The sequence below is a fragment of the Sminthopsis crassicaudata genome, chromosome 1 (assembly GCF_048593235.1).
Source record: "Sminthopsis crassicaudata isolate SCR6 chromosome 1, ASM4859323v1, whole genome shotgun sequence".
Lineage (NCBI taxonomy): Eukaryota > Metazoa > Chordata > Mammalia > Dasyuromorphia > Dasyuridae > Sminthopsis > Sminthopsis crassicaudata.
The window spans coordinates 109,201,589-109,222,271 of record NC_133617.1 but is presented as its reverse complement, the minus strand read 5'-3'; the positions used below and the strand labels follow the sequence as shown (position 1 = coordinate 109,222,271).

At 35.9% G+C, this 20,683-nt stretch overlaps 1 protein-coding gene across 1 annotated transcript in view; it reads left to right on the top strand.

Moving 5' to 3' along the window:
- The window catches only part of FER1L6 (fer-1 like family member 6), a 253,827-nt gene extending 237,937 nt beyond the window's left edge, over positions 1-15,890 (top strand). The window contains exons 40-41 of the mRNA XM_074266003.1: positions 14,498-14,598; positions 15,660-15,890. Coding sequence (XP_074122104.1) covers positions 14,498-14,598; positions 15,660-15,843 — 285 coding nt within the window. The 3' untranslated portion in view covers positions 15,844-15,890. The remainder of the gene's footprint in view (positions 1-14,497; positions 14,599-15,659) is intronic.
- The last annotated feature ends 4,793 nt before the right edge of the window (positions 15,891-20,683 follow it).

Below are 20,683 nucleotides of genomic sequence, written 5' to 3'. Positions count from 1 at the left end.
CATTTTACTTTGCTTCTCTTTTTTTTTTCCTTGTGAGCCATTATAATAATACAAATATGTATACATATATTGGATTTAACATATATTTCTACTGTATTTAACATATATTGGACTACTTACTATCTACCTCTAACATATATAATTTTTATTATTATATTATCTATCTATATTATTATATTAGATATAATATTTCTATCTAAATTTACCATACTTGAAATTGGATAAATTTTAAAAATATCTACTAATTCATTTAAAGTAACAAAAATAAACACATTACATGTTAATAAAAATAACACATCTTAATAAAAAAATATTTTCAGTGAATTTAGTGAGAAGAGTGACATTTTTATATATTTTTGAAATTTTCTTTAATGTCACACTTAGTAGAAGACAGGTGGATTCTCATATCTGCTTCTATATTCAATCTGTTGCATTTTGTTATATTGGCTGAAATATATGAAAAATTCTGGCCTTGCACAGATATGTTGCTGGAAAAGAGAGAAGCATTTTAATAAGCAAATTATATCATATCTTTATTATCACAATAACTTTGACCGAGAGTATCCCTGTGTGGGCCTAGAGACCACACTTTGAGAAGTATTGCTCTTTAATATTGGGTAGATTCCCCATGTTAGACTCATGGAAGCACATAAACAAGAATACAACAGGAATGACCTACATGGATAGTTTGTGATTCCACTGATGGAAGTGTTGGGGATGAGATGCCCTAACAGCAGTGCGGGTCCCCAAGCCAGTGTCATGGGTTTTATGAAAGAATTTTCAGTCCTAATCTCCAAGGAAGGTTTAGTAAAGTGGGTTTATTTTCACTGAAAAGCTCTTTCTCTCAGTGGGTACCTTTCTGATTAGGAAGATAGCAAAGATTGGAATGCAGAGTTTGGATTTTATTTAGCTTTCTAGGGAGCAATTTGAAGGGCTAATTTCCAAATCAATAAAGGTGGTGATTGTTCCCCAGGCTAAAGTGATTTCCAGATCAATTGGAGGTGGGAGATCCCCATGGGAACCAGGTAGAAGAGTAAGGATTATTTAAGAATTTTTTCAGAGATCTGGAGGTGTAACGTGCTCTCCTGGCAGTTACAATTACTTGTCTGTCCTAGACCCACCAGAGTACCTTTGACCACTGTCCTTTGCAGTGTGAACTCTACCCGGCTCGCCTCCTCTGAGGCCTTCAAAGGTCTCTGGTCACAATCTCTTGAATCTATAGTTTAATAACCGGTAGCGCGCTCAAGAACAGCCACGTGTAATCTTAAAAGCCTTTATTATACCTACTCACATAATGCCCTAACTGATGCCCTGACTTGTTGGTTCCCGAGTGAACACCTGGTCAGAAGACCCACATGTTCACTACCAAACTCCTTACCTCTTTTGGCTACCCATCTTGGCTTGGTCACCCAGGCTAGGGAGCCAGGGTGAAGAGCGCCAGGTTAAAGAGAGCGACTGCTGCCTGCAGTGGGCTTATAAAGGGCCTGTGAGGTCACACACACAGCCAATCAGCGAGAGAGTCACCCATTACGAAGCTATCTCATCATGGCCAAGATCCCACCTACAAGGCAGTCTTAATATCCACAGAAATTACTTCTGGGCCTCAATCTCTCGATGCACCATGTCTGCCCATTTAAAGGGCCCTTACATGGAGGAGTTGAGAGTCAGTGTTTTTCCAATCCAGGCCCACCCCTCCCTTCTAAATATCAGGGGGACACAAAGTCCTATTACATCAGAAGAAATACATTGATGAGATCCAAAATCCATTGGAAGGATTATTTTCAGATGTATAAGGAACAATGTGGATATGTGTGTTGGTTGTTCTACTATATTGTATTACTTATCATTTTCATTTATGTCCAATGCTTCATGAGCTCATTTGGAGTTTTCTTGGCAAAGATACTGGAATCATTCAACATTTTCTTCTCCAGATCATTTTGATAGTTGAAGAAACTGAGGCAAACAGGGTTAAATGAGTTGCTCAGGATCACATAGCTAGGGAGTATCTGAGGCTGGACTTGATTCAGGAAGATTTCCTAGCTTAGGAAATAAATTGGTTCTCTCTGGAACTAGAAAATAGATGTTATTTGTAATAATAAAGTTAAATGGAAAGAATGATTCATAGAGAATCAAAAGGCCTAAGTTCAATACTGATCTCTAACAAACTGAACTTGGGAAAATTGTCATAGAGTGATGATCATACCTGAGAAACATGGTCCCGGATAATTTTTTAGAGAGCATCATCATTTTCTGTCTTTGCATTCCCAGCATCTAAGATATGCCTGATCATAGTAAATGCCTCACAAATGATTATTGAATGAACAAACAAAATTATTTGAGGACTTCAATAGAAAGCACAGTATTTATGTTCAGAAGTCCTCGGTTGCTCCTTGGATATAATTTCTTCCCCCATATAAGGGGATTTGGTCTAGATAACTTTGAAGATCCTTCTAGCTCTGAACCTGGTACTAAAAAATTAATTTGTAAAATTTTTAATTTAAAAATTAAAAATTTAACAAATACATATTAAGTAACTACTGGACAAAAACCTTGTTCCAGACATTGTGGGAGCATGTTAGAGTCAAGATCCTATAGAATTTCTAATCAGTAGAAGAAAATGTAACATAAACATATAAAATATTGCTATATTTTCATGGTTTTATTTTTTTTCTCTTTTCTGAAGCAATTGAAGTCAAGTGACTTGCACAGGGTCACACAGCTAGAAAGTGTTAAGTCTGAGTCAGATTTGAACTCAGGGCCTCCTGATTTCAAGGCAGGTGCTTATTCACTGCACCACCTACTTGCTCCTTATTCTTTGTTTTATCCCTGAATGGGAGCTTGGTTAAAATCTTAGTCTAGAACATGATAAATAGTACTTATAAGGTCAGGTCATTGAACTCACCCAAAAATAATTTTAGAAAAATGATTTTTTCTCCTCTATTAATATCCAGTTATTAGATTAGGACAAGGTATTTCCCTCTTCCTTTTTATCATTTAGAAATCAATCTCTGTAAGTTATTCATATAGCCTTTGAAGTACAAGGCTAATGATGGGATGAAATATTGAGTAAACACACTTAGTTGGGAAAACTTAAATTTGATCAAAAGATGAAGAAATTTTAGTTTAGATGAATTTATTAATTCTAACTCATTGTGTTTTAGTAAGTCAGGTCTGTGTGAAAGTGGATTCACCCTTTTTTCTAGATTACTCTAGATGGAGTGATATGGCTATACATAAGTCTTTTTGACTAAAATTAAATGATCAAAACCAAGTTTCCCAGACTATCATTGGAATAAGCCCACCTCTCATTGTAATATTCACTCTCATTACTTGTTAAGCAATCAGAGTTGATTTCCTCCCTGGGAAGAGGGGAACTTTCCCTTTTCCACAAATCTTATAAGTATTGAAGGTCCACTGATTAGGTAGGTCTCTCTGCTCATTGAGGGGAACTTAGCTAATTTTGATGATTTCTTGGTAGCTGTAATTAATAAAAACTTATTATAATTTACCTAGGAACTTCATCTCTCAGAAATTTTCACATCTCAAATTCAAACCATATACACACACATACACACATACACACACAGAGAGAAATAGGCTTTGGTAACTATCCAAAATAGCTCCAAACCTTGGTTCAGTTTCAAGTACATTGAAGAAAAATATCCATTGTATTACTTCTAGAAGATTGTGACCTTTCCCACTCAGGTCAGCAGAATATTGGGCATTCCCTTATGTCAGGTACCAGATAGAGTGATAGGCTTTACTTAGTGCACACTCAACAAATATTGGTGAACACTGTGACCTAAAATTTAATACTATTTTGGGAAATAAGAGACTTATATTTTTCAAAATGAAAGAAATATTGTTCTTTGTCCTAGTCAAACCATATCTAGACCATTGGAGATTTCCAAATGCACTGTTTTGGGAAGGACATTGACAAGCAAATGAATATCCCTCAAAAGAAGTAATCACAGTGGCAAAGGGACTGAAGACTTTGCTGTATGTCAGAGTAGCAATGGATAAAGAAAATGGGATCTTTAATCTAGAAAAAGATAGAAATTCAGGGAAAGGGCTTGGCATCCATATTAGAAGAGCTATTATGTGAAAATGGGGTTATTCAGCTTGGTCCCACCAGGAAGAAACAGGTTGTAAGCTTGAGAGAAGCAGATTTCGATTTTCTTATGTCAGTATAAACATTTTATCTTTTCTAAACCATAATGTTCTGGCTCAAGAGATATAATGAGTTCCAGTCATTGAAAATCTTCAAATGGGAGGCTGGATGATGATGCTACAAAGGGGTCTTTGTTCTATTCTTGCTTGAAACAGGAGGTTTTGAAAGTCCTTTCTAATATATAATTTTTTTTCATTTGTATGGCAGGGGGAAAGGCGTATGATGAGATGGGGGGTTAAAAGATGAAATGTAATTTTTGCACCTAATCCAGGGCATCTAGATGTATTATCCTAACTCTGATCATTGGCTTACACAAAAGGCTCAAGTAGATTAGATCTCCACCTCACAGTTAACTCCGGACTGCCAATTTTCACTTAATCTTCTCCTTGCTTCATCCAGGATAGAGTCCATTATAAACATACACACTTTGCATACTGCCCAGCAAATAGTAAGCACTTCATAAATAGCTTTGACTTGCCTTGCCTGTAATTAGTACTGAGAGCTGCTCATGTGGAACAAATGTACAGTCAGGTGGTAGGGCTTCCCTAGTCAGGATAGAGTATAGGGAGAGAGGAAGGAAATGAAAGGTCAGGGTGACCTCTTTCTATGTCAAGTAAATGATGGAAGGAATCCTGGTTTTCCACCTGTCACATCACTCACCTCCCCAAAATAACATTTCCATTAGGGACATGTAGGTTGCAGGGACAGCTCACTCAATGTGACTGTTAGTGGATCCCACTATTGGCTCCTCAAGGATGCCCTCAGGAATTCAGAATGTTGGCACTGGACAAATTACAGAAGGGTTGACATTTGAATACTCCTCGAGTCAGATTTAATCCCAGCTTTGACACTTATAAACTGTGAGAAATTAAGCAATTTACTTCATCTCATTTGGCTTCAATTTACTTAGCCTTAAAGTAGAAATAAAAGGTAGTATAATGTAGTGGTAAAAGAGTTGACCTCTGAGTCAAGAAGATCCAGATTTCAGCCTTACCTCTGACATATACTAGCTATAGTACTACAGGCAAATACTTAACCTCTTAAGGTTCTAGTTTTCATCCCTGACAATTTCCTAAAGTATCACATAAATGTGGGGTAAGAATTACTAATATTTCTATTTGTATAGTTAATTTGTGTCAATATGGTTTACTTTGGAAGAGATAAGAGGATTGAATTGAGAGTCCCATGAGTTGGCTTCTTATCCCTGTGCCACCAAAAGCCATTTTGTGACCTTGACAAAGATGTTTAGCAGTTCTGGTTCAGTATCCACATTTGAAAAATGAGGACACAGTACTACATGATCTCTCAGGTCGCACCCAGCTCTGAATCTTTGCTCCTGTGTGGTGCACAAGATTTCAATACTAGAAGGTGCTTTCTCTCAACATGATTCATAAAGAAATGTGTATTTGAAAAATTAATGTACATGAGAAACCAGGAAAAAAATTCTAATACTAGAAGTTATCCAAATTTGTTCAATTTAATTTTACAAACATTTAATTTAATTGATTTATAAGCATTTTTCAGGTGCCTATTATGTGACAGGCCCTGTGCTAAATACTGAAGAAATCTAGATTCAAGCATCTGCCAGAGCTTGTCCTTCACTGGTATAGTGTTTAAGAAACAGGATCACTCTATGGTATGGTATCAAGGCAACAATGAAGATGACTTGTGATGGTAAAAAGAACAATGTGATGACAGTTATCGATATCTCTAATGTGCCTTAGAGTCCATCGGGTATTGTCCTTCACAAGAACCCAGTGGATTTGGTGACATCAGTACCATTATCTCCATTTTGTAAATCTTGGGATCATAGATTCAGTGCTCAAAGGTATCTCAGAGGCTAAGCTGCCCAATTCTAGCGTTTTCTAGGTGAGGAAACTGAAGCCTAAAGAAGTTGGTTAAGTGTCTTATTGAAGGGCCTATAATTGATCATAGGAAAACTTGAGCCTTAAATAGGGGTTTTCTGATTTCCAGTTGGGTTCTCACATGTTCCAATAATTCAAGGATATCACCTTCTTAGGGGCCCCCTAAGGGTTTGCTCAGACAACAAAGAAGACAAAGATTTATGTTTATTATGGCTATATACTTATCATGTTAATCAAGACCCCTCTATGCCATATGTAGTTATGAGCTTATGTGTTTCTCCACTCCCAATCATCAACCTAGCATGAGTTTCTTGGGATGTAGGTAGGTTCGTCCACAGACAACAGACACAATGTCATTACTAATGAGATTCAGCTCCCCTCAATTCGTGGTCAGGGAGCCAAAAATGATGAGGTTCAGTGCAAGGCAGGAAGTTATTGGAACTCCATTCTGGTCAGTGCAGGTCCTTCATAAATGAATTTACAAACCCAAAAAGTTAAACTGGCAAAAGAACTTTATTATTAGAACTGAGAACTCAGCTTTTGTAGGTTGACTTCCTTAGTGGCAAGGTAGCAGAGAAAGACTCTAGCAGAGAAATCCTGACAGAGAGGTAAATAGGGTCCTGTTAGGGAAATAGGTGAGAGATAAAGAGGGAGTACACTGAAAGAGAATGTCTTTTCAGTGGGCAGAGGGTCACAGCTATGCCAAGGGGAGAGAAAGGTTTCTTGGCATGATTAGGTCCTCTGCAAGGAATGAGCCTCAAGTTGCCTCTTTTTATAATTGAAACTTTGGCTAGAGGCTGGGGAGCAGTTTGAGCTGGAATCAGAGATTTTCAGAATTGAATAGAAATTTTCCAATAGAAAATTCCAATTTTCCAAATTTCCCAACTCAATAGAGTTGGATAGAAATCTCCATCTCCAGCCTGGGCTAAGTAGGAGTGGTTCTGGACTCAACTAGTTCCACCCAGATAACAAAATGAAACTATTTTTATCTTGATTCCCTGGGGTGGGTCTCTCAGGGGAGAGTTTCTCTAAGGGAATTTTCTAAGATTCCCACCCCCCAAAATCTGTAAGAGAGAGAGAGACAGAGAGGGGGGGGGGGAGAGTGTCTGTGTTTCAGGAGTCCCCTCATCAATTACTATGTAATTTTCATTTCACCATGCAAAATGAGAGATTACATTGAAGAGTTTTGGACCAGGAGACAGAAAGACTTTAATTCATAACCTAACACACTAACTGTATGACCCTTGACAATCAATTAATAGTCATTTAATGTTTATTAAGCTCCTTCTATGTGCCAGGAACTGTGCTAAGTGCTGGGGATAAAAATTGAAAAAATAAAAATAAAAGCATAATCTCTGTCCTCAAGGAGCTTACAATCTAATGGAGGAAAGTAAAACACAAAAGGAAACTGGGAAGTAGTGGTAGAGAAAGAAGGTAGGAGACATGGAGTAGAAGTCATTCAGAGAAATCCCAAAGAAAGTGTAGCCAGCTGAGAAATAAAGAAATGCCTGAACTGAGATTTCTTTTTTTATTGGAGGATTGGCTCCTCTCCAATCAGCAAGGCAATGGGAAGTGATGAGATTCAATCTCAAGGCTTATGAGATAATTATTATAAAATGATGAAGTTATTTTAATAAATCTTCTAGAGCATGGAGAGAAGTCCCAAAGTAGTACAGTCATGTGAGAAATGAACAAGTAATCAAATCTCTCAGCTCATTTCCTCATGTGTAGAATGGGAACAATAATAACATCTGTTTCACAAAGTTCAAATTAGACAATTTATCTAAAGTACTTTGCAAACAAAACCCTATACAAATTCTGGAATAAAAAACCTTCAGAAATCTAGTTCAGTCTCCACTTCTTTCAAATAAGGAAAACTGAGTCTTAGGTTAAGTGGCTCATTTGTACCATGCCTTTACTTTTCTACTCCTGCCTAAGGTAAAGGAGAGGAAGGAGGTCATTAAAGTTTGTTCAAATGACTTTTCTCCATTATTTTGCTAGTTGTAGCTATTGCTACAAGGGAAGATGTTATTCTATAAAACAAGATTTTATAAAATTAAAACAATAAATATTAATTTAAGTACTAGAGTTATGAAACCCTTCAAGACTCTGGAATTTTGAAGAAGCCAAGCTAGTTTTCTCCATGAGAGTAGGCTTAGAGCATTCTGCTTCTGACACTGATGTGCCTCTGCTATTGAGATTTTGTCTGTTAGAAGGAGTAATTTCTCAGCATGGCTACCCAATCAGGCTGGGCATTAAAACATCACACAGCAACTGTCAATGCTCATAAATAGGGCTTTTTAGTTGTTTTGTTTGTCCACTAGGAGGGAGAATTATCAAAATAATGAGGAAAATTCATTTGAATCAAATTTTAATGATCTTATCTCCTTTTAGAATAATATAAATTACTGGATATGCCTATGAGTTAAGAAGGAACTACATCATGTAAATAAGGCATTTAACTTAAACCTCCATTTTCCTCTTCTCTAGAAAGAGTAATTTGGATTAAATCTGTAAAACTTTTCTAGCTGTAACATTCTATTTTATTATTCAGTCTTATTGGTCTCTTTTTGATGCTGTCCATGAGATTGCCTTGGCAAAGATATTGGAGTAGTTTGCTATTTCTTTCTTTATTGAATTAAAGCTAATAAGTTATTTACCCAAGATCACATAGTTATTAAGCATCTGAAGCTGGATATGAACAGGGATTTTCTTGACTTCAGCCCAAGTGCTCTATTCACTGTCATTTATTTGCCTAACATTTATTCTAGTTATTATAATAATAATGATATCAAGTATGGGATGAAAGACCTCAGGGCCCTTAACTCCCAATATTTCTGCCATTACCCAGGCTTTCATGACCAGCCCACCTCTTCTTCTGATTATACACATTCCCAATGGTGCATCTTTCTTCACTTTTTGTGCAATGAAACACTTAGGAGGAAGCTACAGCTTGCTCATATTATTGTGCAGTTTTTTATAGCTCTTAGGGTTACTTGTATTCAGGCACACTGAGTATCTGAAGGTAAATTTCCCCGATTATAGACTATTTTATTGTTATAGCTATTATGATTGTCTCTTCCAAAATATTATTATTATTTATTACTTTTTACTTATTACTTTTTTTCAGAAATTTGTTTCAAATATGATTGCACTTTGTTCTAAACAAACACAGTTTAAGAAATGTTCTATTTATAAAACAAATCAGAGAGTAAGAATTTGCTTTGTGAAGTAAGTGATTTTTTACTTCATTAAAGGAGTCATCCCATGATTACTTTCATAGTAGACAGAGCACTAAGCCTAGAGTCAGCAAAACCTGAGTTCAAATCTGACCTCAAATACTTACTAGCTGCATGACCCTGGGCAAGTTATATAACCCTGCTTGCCTCAGTTTCCTTAGAAAGACATAGCAAACTATTCCAATATTTTTGCCTAGAAAACTGAAAAACTGAAAAATGAATGAATATTTCATATTAAAAGTGTTATAATAATGATATAAAGGATGGATCTTATGAGAAATTAGTTTTGCTCAAAGAGGAAACTCAAGCTTCCTAGAAGCTACTATCAGTGAATGGATTATGCTAATAGGCCCTTAAATAGCAATGCCCATTATTTCATAGATAACAAATCTAAGGCCTAGCTGTGTCCTGTTCTTCCCAATTTCTTCTTCCCTTACACTTACAGATAGCTTAAGAGATGACCTTAACAATTTAAGCTTTTTAATTCTAAAATTGTGCTTTAAATTCCATTTGGAAAGCTATTAACCTAAAAATCACATTTGAACCCATATAGGGCATGGAGTCTTCTACAGAGAAATGATGGATAATATTAATAACTCACATTTATGTCATACCTCAAAAATTTGCAAATTACTTTGCTTATAGCAATGCCATGAGGCAAATATTTTTAAATTTATTTTATCTTTAATTGGTGGAATAAAACAAGCATTTTAACATAATATAATTTTTAAAAGATGATTGCACACTAAAGAAAAAAGTCTATGTACAACTTAATATTTTAAAAATATACAATAAAGTTATCATAATTTTTTTCCTCCTTTTTCCCATCCCTTTTCCCCCCTTTATCTCTCCTACCCTAGAAATCGCCACCATTAGACACAAATAAGTGTGTGTATGTGTATGTTTATATGTATATACACATATGCATATATATAATTATTCTGTATATACTGCTATTTATAAGTTATTGAAGTATCTGTATTTTGTTGATGGGGGCCCTGAGACTGTGAGATTAAGCAGTTTACCTAGGCTCACAGGACTCATAAATGTCTGAGTAAGACATTCTTCGTAAGAACTTTACCTACTATGCTTTCTAAATGTAAAATTGAAATTTAGCCAAAATGTTGTTAAGTAAAAATTCTGGAACTTTACAACAGACATAATAAAGAATCCTATGACTGCTTCCTTGATTCTTTACATGAATCTGCTGAAATAATTAAGAAAATCAATAAGCCATTTATATAAGATAGACTTGAAGAGAACTAGACCCTGAGACTGATGAGATATTTAGCAATGATTGCCTCCCTACGCGGAAGTACAAGGGAAAAAGCAGTGTCTCTGGAACCAGAGGTTTTGGATGTAAATTCTACTTCAGCAACTTATTTCATTTGTGATCTTGGGCAAGCACCTTACCTCCCTGGCCTCAGTTTTCCCATATGAAAATGAAGGAATTGAACTAAATGGTCTCTGAGGTTTTTTCCAGTTTTAGATCTATAATGCTTTTCCATGGATTTTTTATTTGGTTTCCATTGGGATCTATGTTTTTAGCAGTATTCTGGGCATATTTGTTTCTAGCAAGTTATTGTGTCTTCTTATCCTACAAAGAGTAAGAAGAGGTTAAATTCACTGACTTCTCAAATGTCAAGCTTTACCAGAGATGGTACACAAGATATGCTCATAATTAGATAGTAAAGGAATCATAATTTTTACCTTGTAGAAATCTGATTGATAAAAGAGGCCAAATTTCCCATTTATAGCTGCAGTACCACAAAATCTGATGGGAGTCAGAACTCTTGGCATATTTAGACCTTGGTCAGAGAGCATCTGCAAAACCAATTACACAATTTTCCTCCAGAAAGAAATATAATGAAATATATAGAAATATAAGAAATAAAATACATCGACAATTAAAGAAAACTAAACCTATAATGAGCACTCTCCCAAGTAAATGGACTATTAAAGAAACTATTAACTCAATAAATAGTTTATAAAACTATCAGAAAAGATCCTTATATAATGAGAAGAGAAACTTTAATAATAATTCTAAATATATTGATTTTTTTTTTCCTATCAAGAGGATTACAATGAATTCTCTTTCTAGGGTTATTGAATTGTCTCTGCCTAATTTCTGCAGTGGTGGTGGGGTAGGAGGAGAGGCAGAGACAGAGAAACAAAGAGAGAAATAAACAAAGAAATCATGGTATTTGATTCAACTCCAGATCAGAGCAGATCCCAATTTGGACTCTAGAGAGATTAACTAGCTCAAGCTTCTTAAATTATGGGTTCCAACTTCATATGGGATGGTGAACTGAAGGTGAGGGCTCACACAATTATGCTTTATTATCAGTAGGTGTTTAATTTGTTTACCCATTATATATACCTATCCAGGATTGCACAAAATTTCTTGAACAAAAAGGGATCACAAGTGGAAAAAATTTAAGAAACCCTTAAGTAGCTAAGAGGGCAGGAGAAGCTGAGGCTAACCAAGGAAAGCTATCATTCTCCCAATCCCTGTACCATTAGAGAAGGTTGGATTTCTCCCAACAAACAGGAAAAAAAAAAAAAAAAAAAAAAAAAAAAAAAAAACCAAGGGACAGACAAGTGTTAAAAAGATAATTAATTTTGTTTTTCATCCATAGGGAGGAGACAGAAAAGAAACTATAGCAACAGGACCCCTCTGTCCTGAATCTTTTCCTCCTCTGACAGTGAAACACATGCCTAATTGGGTGCCAGGTCTTAAGTCTGTGCTTCAAAGCTCAATTCCTAAAGATGCTATCCTCACTGTTTCAAGCTCTGCTAGTAAAGAAATCCCCAAATCCAATCACAATGGCTAACTGAAGACCAAGATATTGAGACAATCTACCTTATTTGACCAAAAAAAAAAAAAAAAAAAAAGTACTTGATGGCTCATTTGGAGATTATTTTTATATGGGCAAGTGCTAAATGGACAAGAAACAGGTTCTTCTATGCTGTCTTACCTATACAACCAAAGGGTGTACATTTGTAACTATGACATCAACAGGAGTAGTGAGTAGCTAAAAGCACCATGTAACCTTTGGAAGGGTAGGTAATTGATGCCCTAGACCTGGAATCAGGACCAGAGAGACTGGGCAAGTCAATTAAGCACTGTCAATTTCAGTTTCTCTATCTATAAAATAGAAAAATAATAATACTTGCCTCCCAGAATTATTCTGAAGATTAAATGAGATACTATTTGTAAAGGGCTTAGTATGGTACCTGACACATAGTTAAGTGTTCAATAATGATTCTTTCTTTTCCTTTCTTTTTTTCTCTCTCCTTTCTTTTCCTTCTTTCCTTCCTCCTTCCCTCCTTTCCTTCATTCATTATTTCCTATTTCTCTTTTCCCCTCCCTTTCTTCTTTCTTTCCTTCCTTCCCTTCTTTCTTCCTTCTTTCTCTTTCTTCCTTCTTTTTTTCCTTTAGTCTTCTCTCCATCCTTCCCTCCCTTCTTTCCTCCCTGCTTCCTTTCCTTTTTTCCTCTCTCCCTCCTTCCTTCCTTCTTTTCTTTCTCTCTTTATTTTGTCCTTTTCCCCTTCCTTCCTTCTTTTTTCTTCCTCTCTTTCTCCCTTCCTCTCTCCCTCTCCCTCTTTCTCTTTCTCCCTCCCTTCCTTGCATTCTTAAAAGGCATCTAGATATATCAGTTGATAGATTGCCAGGCCTGGAGTCAGAAAGATATTAGTTCAAATCTAGCTTCAGATAAATACTAGTGATATTACTCTGGGCAAATCACTTATCTTCTGTTTGTCTCAGTTTCCTCAAATTTAAAATAGATATAATAATAGCACTAACCCCATAAGGTTGTTGTAAGGATTAAACATGGTGCCTGGCACAGAGGAAGGTTGTATAAATGTTTATTCCCTTCACCTATCTAGCCCATATCAGGATATATAGCTCATTAATTTTTAACTACTTCTAAACTGGTTAATTTTAAAACTACATGTGGTCCTTTGAGAAGTTCATTATCATTGGAATTAAAATTAAATTTATACTTTAAAAAATTGTGTATATGTATATGTACTCTCACACAAGTCACCAAGATCATCTTATTACTCAGCATAACTCCATTCTCTTAATTACCCTGACTTAAACGCTAGGTGTCATCCTTAATTCCTCACCCTCTCACCTTCTATATCCAATCTGTTGCTAGGTCTTGATTTTATTTTTTTAACATACTACCTTCTCTAATACTGCCCTCCCTCCCCATGCAGGTCCTCCTCTCCTCATGCTTATGAGAATTTAATAGCCTTTCAACTGATCAACATACCTCAAGTCTGTCCCCATTCCAGTCTGTTCTCCTCTTAGTTGTCAAATTATCTTTCCAAGACACGAGTCTGAATATTTTATCCAATAAACTCCAATAATTTGTCTTACCTGTAGATTCAAATATAAAATTCTGTTTGGTGTTTGGTATTCAAAAACCCCAATAAATTGGTCCCTTCTCATTTTTCTAACCTTCTTATACTTTACTCCTCGAATATTCTCTATTCTAGTCTTCCACAAGACACTCCATCTCCCAAATGCTAGTGTTTTCACTGGCTATTGGCTATGCTTGAAGATACTCTCCTTCTTAATCACTTCCTGATTTCCTTCAAGTCCTAGGTAAAATTCTATTCTCTACAGAAAGCCTTTCCTAGAATTCTTTAATACTAGTGTCTTTCCTTTGCTTATTATTCCCAATGTATCCTGTGGGTAGTATTTTGTAGATAGGTGTTGTCATGTCTCCTCCATTAGAATATGAGCCCTTTGAGAGTAGGAACTGTCATTGCCTGTTTTTGTATCCCTACCACTTATCACAATACCTGGCACATAGTAGGTGCTTAACAAATGCTTATTGATTTGACTCATTGTTGCTCCTTGTCATCTTTCTGGAGAGATAGAGCCACGTGTTCATTGATATAGAGTGAATCTTTAGGAAAGTTAAAATATCTCCAGGTGTTCCTAATGGGAAAACAAACAAATACTAGTTGGGGGATCAAACCAGTTCCCTAATTCTCTCTATGACTTTAAGGAGAAATACTGCACTACCTCAGTTTTGTTTTTTTTTTTAATAAAGTGGGAAAAATGATACTTGCAGTCCCTATCTTGGAAGACAAATGTCCAGACTTGAAAGTATCATGATTATGGGGCATTCACTATGCTGCTGGTTTTCTTCTAAGAGATTTTAGTAACAAAGACAAATTAAAATATTTTCTTCCTGATAAAGGGTAAAGTAGAAGCTGAGTTCCATTTAGTCACTGCTGATGAAGCTGAAAAAAACCCTGTTGGCAAAGCTCGGAAAGAACCAGAACCCCTGGACAAGCCCAAGTGAGTAGAAAGTCATCTTCCTATCAGAGCTGGAAGTGCACTGAAGGTTTAGTCCCCTTCCCAGAGAAGTACAGACATGCTTGTCTAGTGCAGGGGTAGAGAATCTTTTTTCTGCCAAAGACCATTTGGACATTTATAACATCATTCAAGAGCCATACAAAATCATCAGCTTATAGAATTCAAGTTGTGGGAAATGGCTATACCTAGTTTTCAGTTCTTCATTGCCCGTGGTTGTCTTAGCAAATGATTTTGCCAGCCTTATAAGACCCATGGGGCAGACATTCCCCAATTCTGGCTTAGTGAAATGCCTCAATGGGAAAACTTTTCAAGACTAAGGACTATTCCATGGACCTTGGGGTCTAATGGTAACTTTTGTTTCACTTCTGTTTGTTTTACATTTATTTATTGAATCTCTCTAGCTAAGTTGTGAACTTCTTGAGATCAGGAACTATGTAATCTACATCAGACTATATCATTCTGCTAGTGTGTCATCAGACTAGCAGAATGATACACACACATGCTAAGTATTTGTTTTTCCCCATTCATTCTTGTATATCTGTCACCTATGAATTCATTTATGATGCAACATGGCACAATTTGTGGAGTTAGGAGGATATGAGTTTGAATCCTACTTCAAACACTTTCTAACTAGGAAAGTTACTTCACCTCTCAGTCTGTTTGCTCATCTATAAACTGAGAATAATAATAATTATATTTATTGCTATTATTATTATCAATATTATTATAAAACTTTATCAGTTAAATTAGAGGAAAACTTATAGAAGTTTTTGAGTTCCAGTATTTGGAGAAAATCAGCAGTAAAACTTTATGTGGAGGTAAGAGTCTAGTCATTACAGTAGGAAGGAACAAAGGTCATCATTTAAAATAGTCTCCTTTCCCAACTCAAGGATTTCTTTCATATAACATCAACTTTTGGATGTGAGCACCCCAAAAGATCTTATTAAGTAGTGGTCTTAATCTAGTGATCAAATGCCACTTGAAATAGTGGCAAAATTGAGGGATTCTTTGACCCATTACAATCTTTGCTGATTTCCTTCCAGCCGCCCAGATACCTCTTTCTCCTGGTTTGTGAGTCCCTTCAAGTGCCTGTACCACCTCATCTGGAAGAATTACAAAAAGTACATAATCATTGGTTTCATTCTGATCATCCTTATTGTCTTCCTGGTGCTTTTCATCTACACGTTGCCTGGAGCCATCAGCCGCAAGATCGTTATAGGCTCATAGAGGACTTGGATATTTCTTTCTTTCTATTTTTTTTTCATTCATTAACTTCAGCACCATCAATAAATGTTTATTAAAACTTGGTATTGCCTGCATTTGTTCTGAGAGAGAAATATACAGAGATGAAAAAATGGGGAATTAAGCAAAAGTTAGTAAAGGCTAAAGAGTCTTTCCTGTTCTCTATTGCCACATGGACACCTCCTTCCCAAAATGAATTATCTTTCAAAATTTTGCCCATTGTCGAGATTAAATGATGACTATTATTCTCATTATACTCTGTAGAGACGTTCTTTCATTTGAATTAACTTATTATTTGGACTAAATATATGTTTTACCTAAATTTGGGAGGTTTAAGTTAGCATCTGAGATTTAAATACAAATATATTTTCTGGTTCTATTGAGAATTATAACAGAATTGAGTTACTTTTAAGTGAGTAACTTAGTGCCTATTTTGTACCTTATGGGTACATTTTATAGCCTTTTAATGATTTACAAAAAATTTCATTATTGTTTATAATACTTAAGGCAGTTGGTATTATTATTGTTACCATTTTGCAAGTGAAGTAATTTGAGACTTGGACATAAAAAATTTCTTAGCCAAGATTGGACATCTGGTAAGTGACAGAGCCAAATCTTCTGATTTCTAATTTTAACCTTCTTCCCAATTCTTATATCTTGCTGTCTCTTTTTTCACATGTGAATAATTATTTTTGGCCATGTTGTAGTGGTCTAATCATACAGGCTTACACTCTAACTGCATGAGCCAGTAGATGATAAGTCAGTGGGCTATTTCACATCCCAGAGGTTGAGCCAAGACTGTCACAAGCAGATTATACTCACTTGCTACTGCTTCAGATATGTTGTTCTGTTGGGCAAAGGCAAAGTGTGCTATTTTCCATGAATGCAGTTATGCTTAGAATTGGATTAAATCACTCATGAAATGTGGGTAGCACATTGCAGGTTGTTGAAGGCTTAGAACCCTTAGAAAATACCTGAATGTTCCTGAATACTATCATCCTTGATGTACAGCCCCAAGAGTGATCGCCAGTGTAAGCATTTTTTATGACAAGTACAATGAGTAACTGTAGCATAGTTGGATTCAAACCTTGAATCCCAAATCTATCACACTTTCTATTGTGGGTTTCCATTATTGAGTTAAGGCACAAAAAAAGCTTCAAAGAACAATACAACAACTTCAAACAATAGAAAACTGAAACTATGTTCACAAAGTTCCTTGATCAGTCAATAAGTACCTACTATGTCTCAGGAAGTATGCTAAATGATTTGGATACAAGTAAATAAAAATGAAGGCAATCTCTACCTTCAAGGAGCTTACAATTTAATGGGGGAAGATTAGACATAAACCAAAAATGAAAAGCAAAGAGTGGAGAGAGAAGGTAGCTGGTGAGACAGATGATAGAAAATTCCAAAGAACTCCAAAAAGAGTGCAAATGGAGAGAAACTGTTAGAAGGCCATATAGCGACCTCTCAAGTGGAGGTTTTGGAGTTTATGCCTCGTCCCTCTAAGTCAGAGAGTACGGTCCTCCATAAACTTCCCTGGTATATGCTGTGACGTCCCATGGTACTTTACATATGGAGAAGACCTTGGAAATATCTTCTATTGATATCCATCTACATAGTATGAATACTTCTCATAAAAGTCAACATTTGCAGGATTCAATCAGCAACCTTCATTGGTCTATGGTATCCAAAATTCTAAATGAGCTGACTCCCAAAGAGTATCATAATAGCAAACATTGAAAAATCAACTTTAGAGTTTACAAAGGACTTTGAAGAAAGGGAAGGAAATAGTTAGGAAATGGAATCTCCTACAGTCATAGAATGAACCTGGGTTTACTCTGTGCAGAGACAGATGCAGGGAGGATGTGACTAGATCAGAGAACAATTCGTACTTGACTAAAGTGTGGAATCCATAAAGAGGAGTGTCATGATGTGGAATCAAATTTTCCAGACTGTGAAGAGTTTTAAATGTCAGATTAATGTACTTGTCATAGTCAAGAGGGAACTAATGAAGACTGTTCTTCAGAACAATGATATAGATTCCCTGACAGAGAGCAGAACATTTACTGTTTCTTTCCTATTATTATCAAGAGATGCTGTTTACTGTATAGGGTACCAAAGAGGGAAGGGAAGAACTTGCCTACAAACCCTTAAATGATGCTTAATTCCATGAAGGACTCCAAGAATGTGAATATGGATGCACTTTCTGAGGGGAAAAAAGCATAACTTAAGGGTGAATTGTGAATTAACTTTATTTTCTATTAGCCCCTGCAGAAGCAAATAACATTTTATATCCTTACAATATTATATGTATTGAGTCTTATTTAAATCCATAATGGCAGTCAAGCAAGAATGTCAAGTTCTCCCATAAGTGAGAGAACATATACACCAAACTTCATTGGGTATAACAAACAAACAAACAAATAAACAAAAAAACACCAAGAAAATGTCAGTAAGGCCTAAATGAGAAGTTTTTAAAAGATTTTTACATTATAAAGTGCTGGAATTCTATCTTCCCAGTAATCAGCAGGAGTCAGGATCTCTAAATGTCTTTATTCTAGATCTTTACCGTCCCCTCCTACGCCAGGTCACGAGTGCAAGAGAGCGTGAGTTCCACTACCCAAGTTTTTCCTACTCCTCCCACACAAGTCACTTCCCCCTCTTTGTCCCACCAATCAAGTCAGCACAGAACAGTTGGGGAGGATCAACCTTCAAACAAGTTAATAGGGAGCTGTCCAATTGGCAATTAGTCTCACGTGCTTCATTATCCAAGTGCATTGCTCAGTTCTAGCCCTTTACAATAAAGAGAAAGGAAAGAAAGTAGAAACTGGCATAGTTGTATGATTATATCTATCTCCTGACTCCTGATGTAGGAGGATATTATAGATTTCATTATTTTGCATATGCAAAAAATTAAATAAATAAAACCAGTTATACTCTTTTGTGTATTACTTTACCTAAGTAAAGCCCAAACTTTATTTCATAAATTGTTTATAATCATCTGAAAGAATTCAGTCTGACTATCCCCATGAGAAAATCAAGTGGATGAAGAAAACCTAATTTTTTTTACTATCATATGATGTTGAATGAGTAATCTGTAGGGCTAGTCCCCCCCCCATTATTATATACCTTGTTATATACATATGTCTGTGTGTACACATATACATATATAGATATACATGCTTAACACATATAGTATATGCATATGTACACTTATTTGGCTTGAACACACACTGAAGATGTGCACTGAATTGTGCTCAGAATTGAATAGGAGAATAGGCTGAATATAAACAACCATATTGTCTAGTGTTTTTAATGACTTCTCCCCCAAATTCATATTTGAAACAAAAACTAATTTTTTAATAGTTGAGATCTGTCCAGTTATTTTATATGACTATAAAGCATGAAATATCATAGCTTCCAAAAAAATTAAAGTTGCATGCTACTCAAAACATGAGGAGAAGCATAAGCAGTGGATAATCTGAGTGCTCCATTGGTACCCACACAATGTGTACCTTTGGGAAGGCTTTCAGCTTTTTATAAAGTGTTTAGCACAGTCTTTTATATGTACTACATCCAACATAAATGCCTTTATTATTCAGCATATCAAATAACTTTTATGTAAGATTTATGGGATGACATTGACAGAAATCTCAAAAGATGAGATGACATAGATGGATGGTAATATTTCCCAATGGAATGAGTAGCTGCCCTGATGAGATCACTTTTGCTATAGCATCCTAGAAATAGAAAAGTTTACATCCTGAGAGTTTAATCATTCCTTACATGTAAAGATACTTTTTTGATGCCTCATCCTAGTATGAAGCTGACCCCAAGTTCTTGAAAACCAAACCAGAAGAATATAAGCATTTATAGAATTTACCATGTAGAGGGCCAGAACTCCAGAGAAGTATACTTGAAACAAGATGTTAACTCAGTGGAATCAATGAGATAATAGTTCTCTAGTTCATGTATATACTTACTACTTAGCATGTGATGTAATGGTTCTCTAGTTCACACATATTCAGTATGCTGTAATGATGTAATTGTAATAGAGTATTTAAGAACTGGGGACAAAGTCAGACTCAGACTAAGAGGGAGACTGGTTGAGACTGGCAGACTGTCACATTGCTGGAAGAGACTGGGTCAGACTAAGACTGGGTCAGACTATGACAGACAAAGACTATGAAAGAGACAATAAAGACTTTGGAGTCTCTTCTTGTCCATTTTCATAGTGTCTATCTTACTGAGACCAAGGGCTTCTGGAAGAGCTCCAGAAATGTAGCCTGGATATTACATTACCAAGCCGGAAAAGTTATCACTATGGATTCTGAGATCTAGGGGCATGTACATAGGCTCATTACCAGAAGTTTTGTCACAAGCATAGAAATTATTTTACTATGGCAATACAATTCTGAAGAATAATAAACTATTAGCCTCAATTTCCTTATCAGGAAAAACAGAGAGTTACTATTCAACAAAAACATCCTGGAAGAAATAAGGTTGCATTCTTTTAGCCAATCAAAAAACATTCATGTGCAGGCATTGTGTTAAATTCTAGAAATACAAAGAAAGATAAAAGAAAAAACTTGAAGTTTGCAATTTAAGGGAGTTTACATTTTAAGAGTGTTGGGAGGAGAGAAGGACAGGAGAGATAACATATAAATTGGAAGTTAAAAAAAGGATGGGAGAAAGAGGGAAGGTACCTGGCTGAGGGGTGTAATGGAGGAGTCCAGAGATGTGCAGTGGAAAGATGTATGTTTTCCTGGTGGGTTGTGGAGATGGCTGACCTTGGCACTTCTTTTAAATAGAAGTTCTGAGA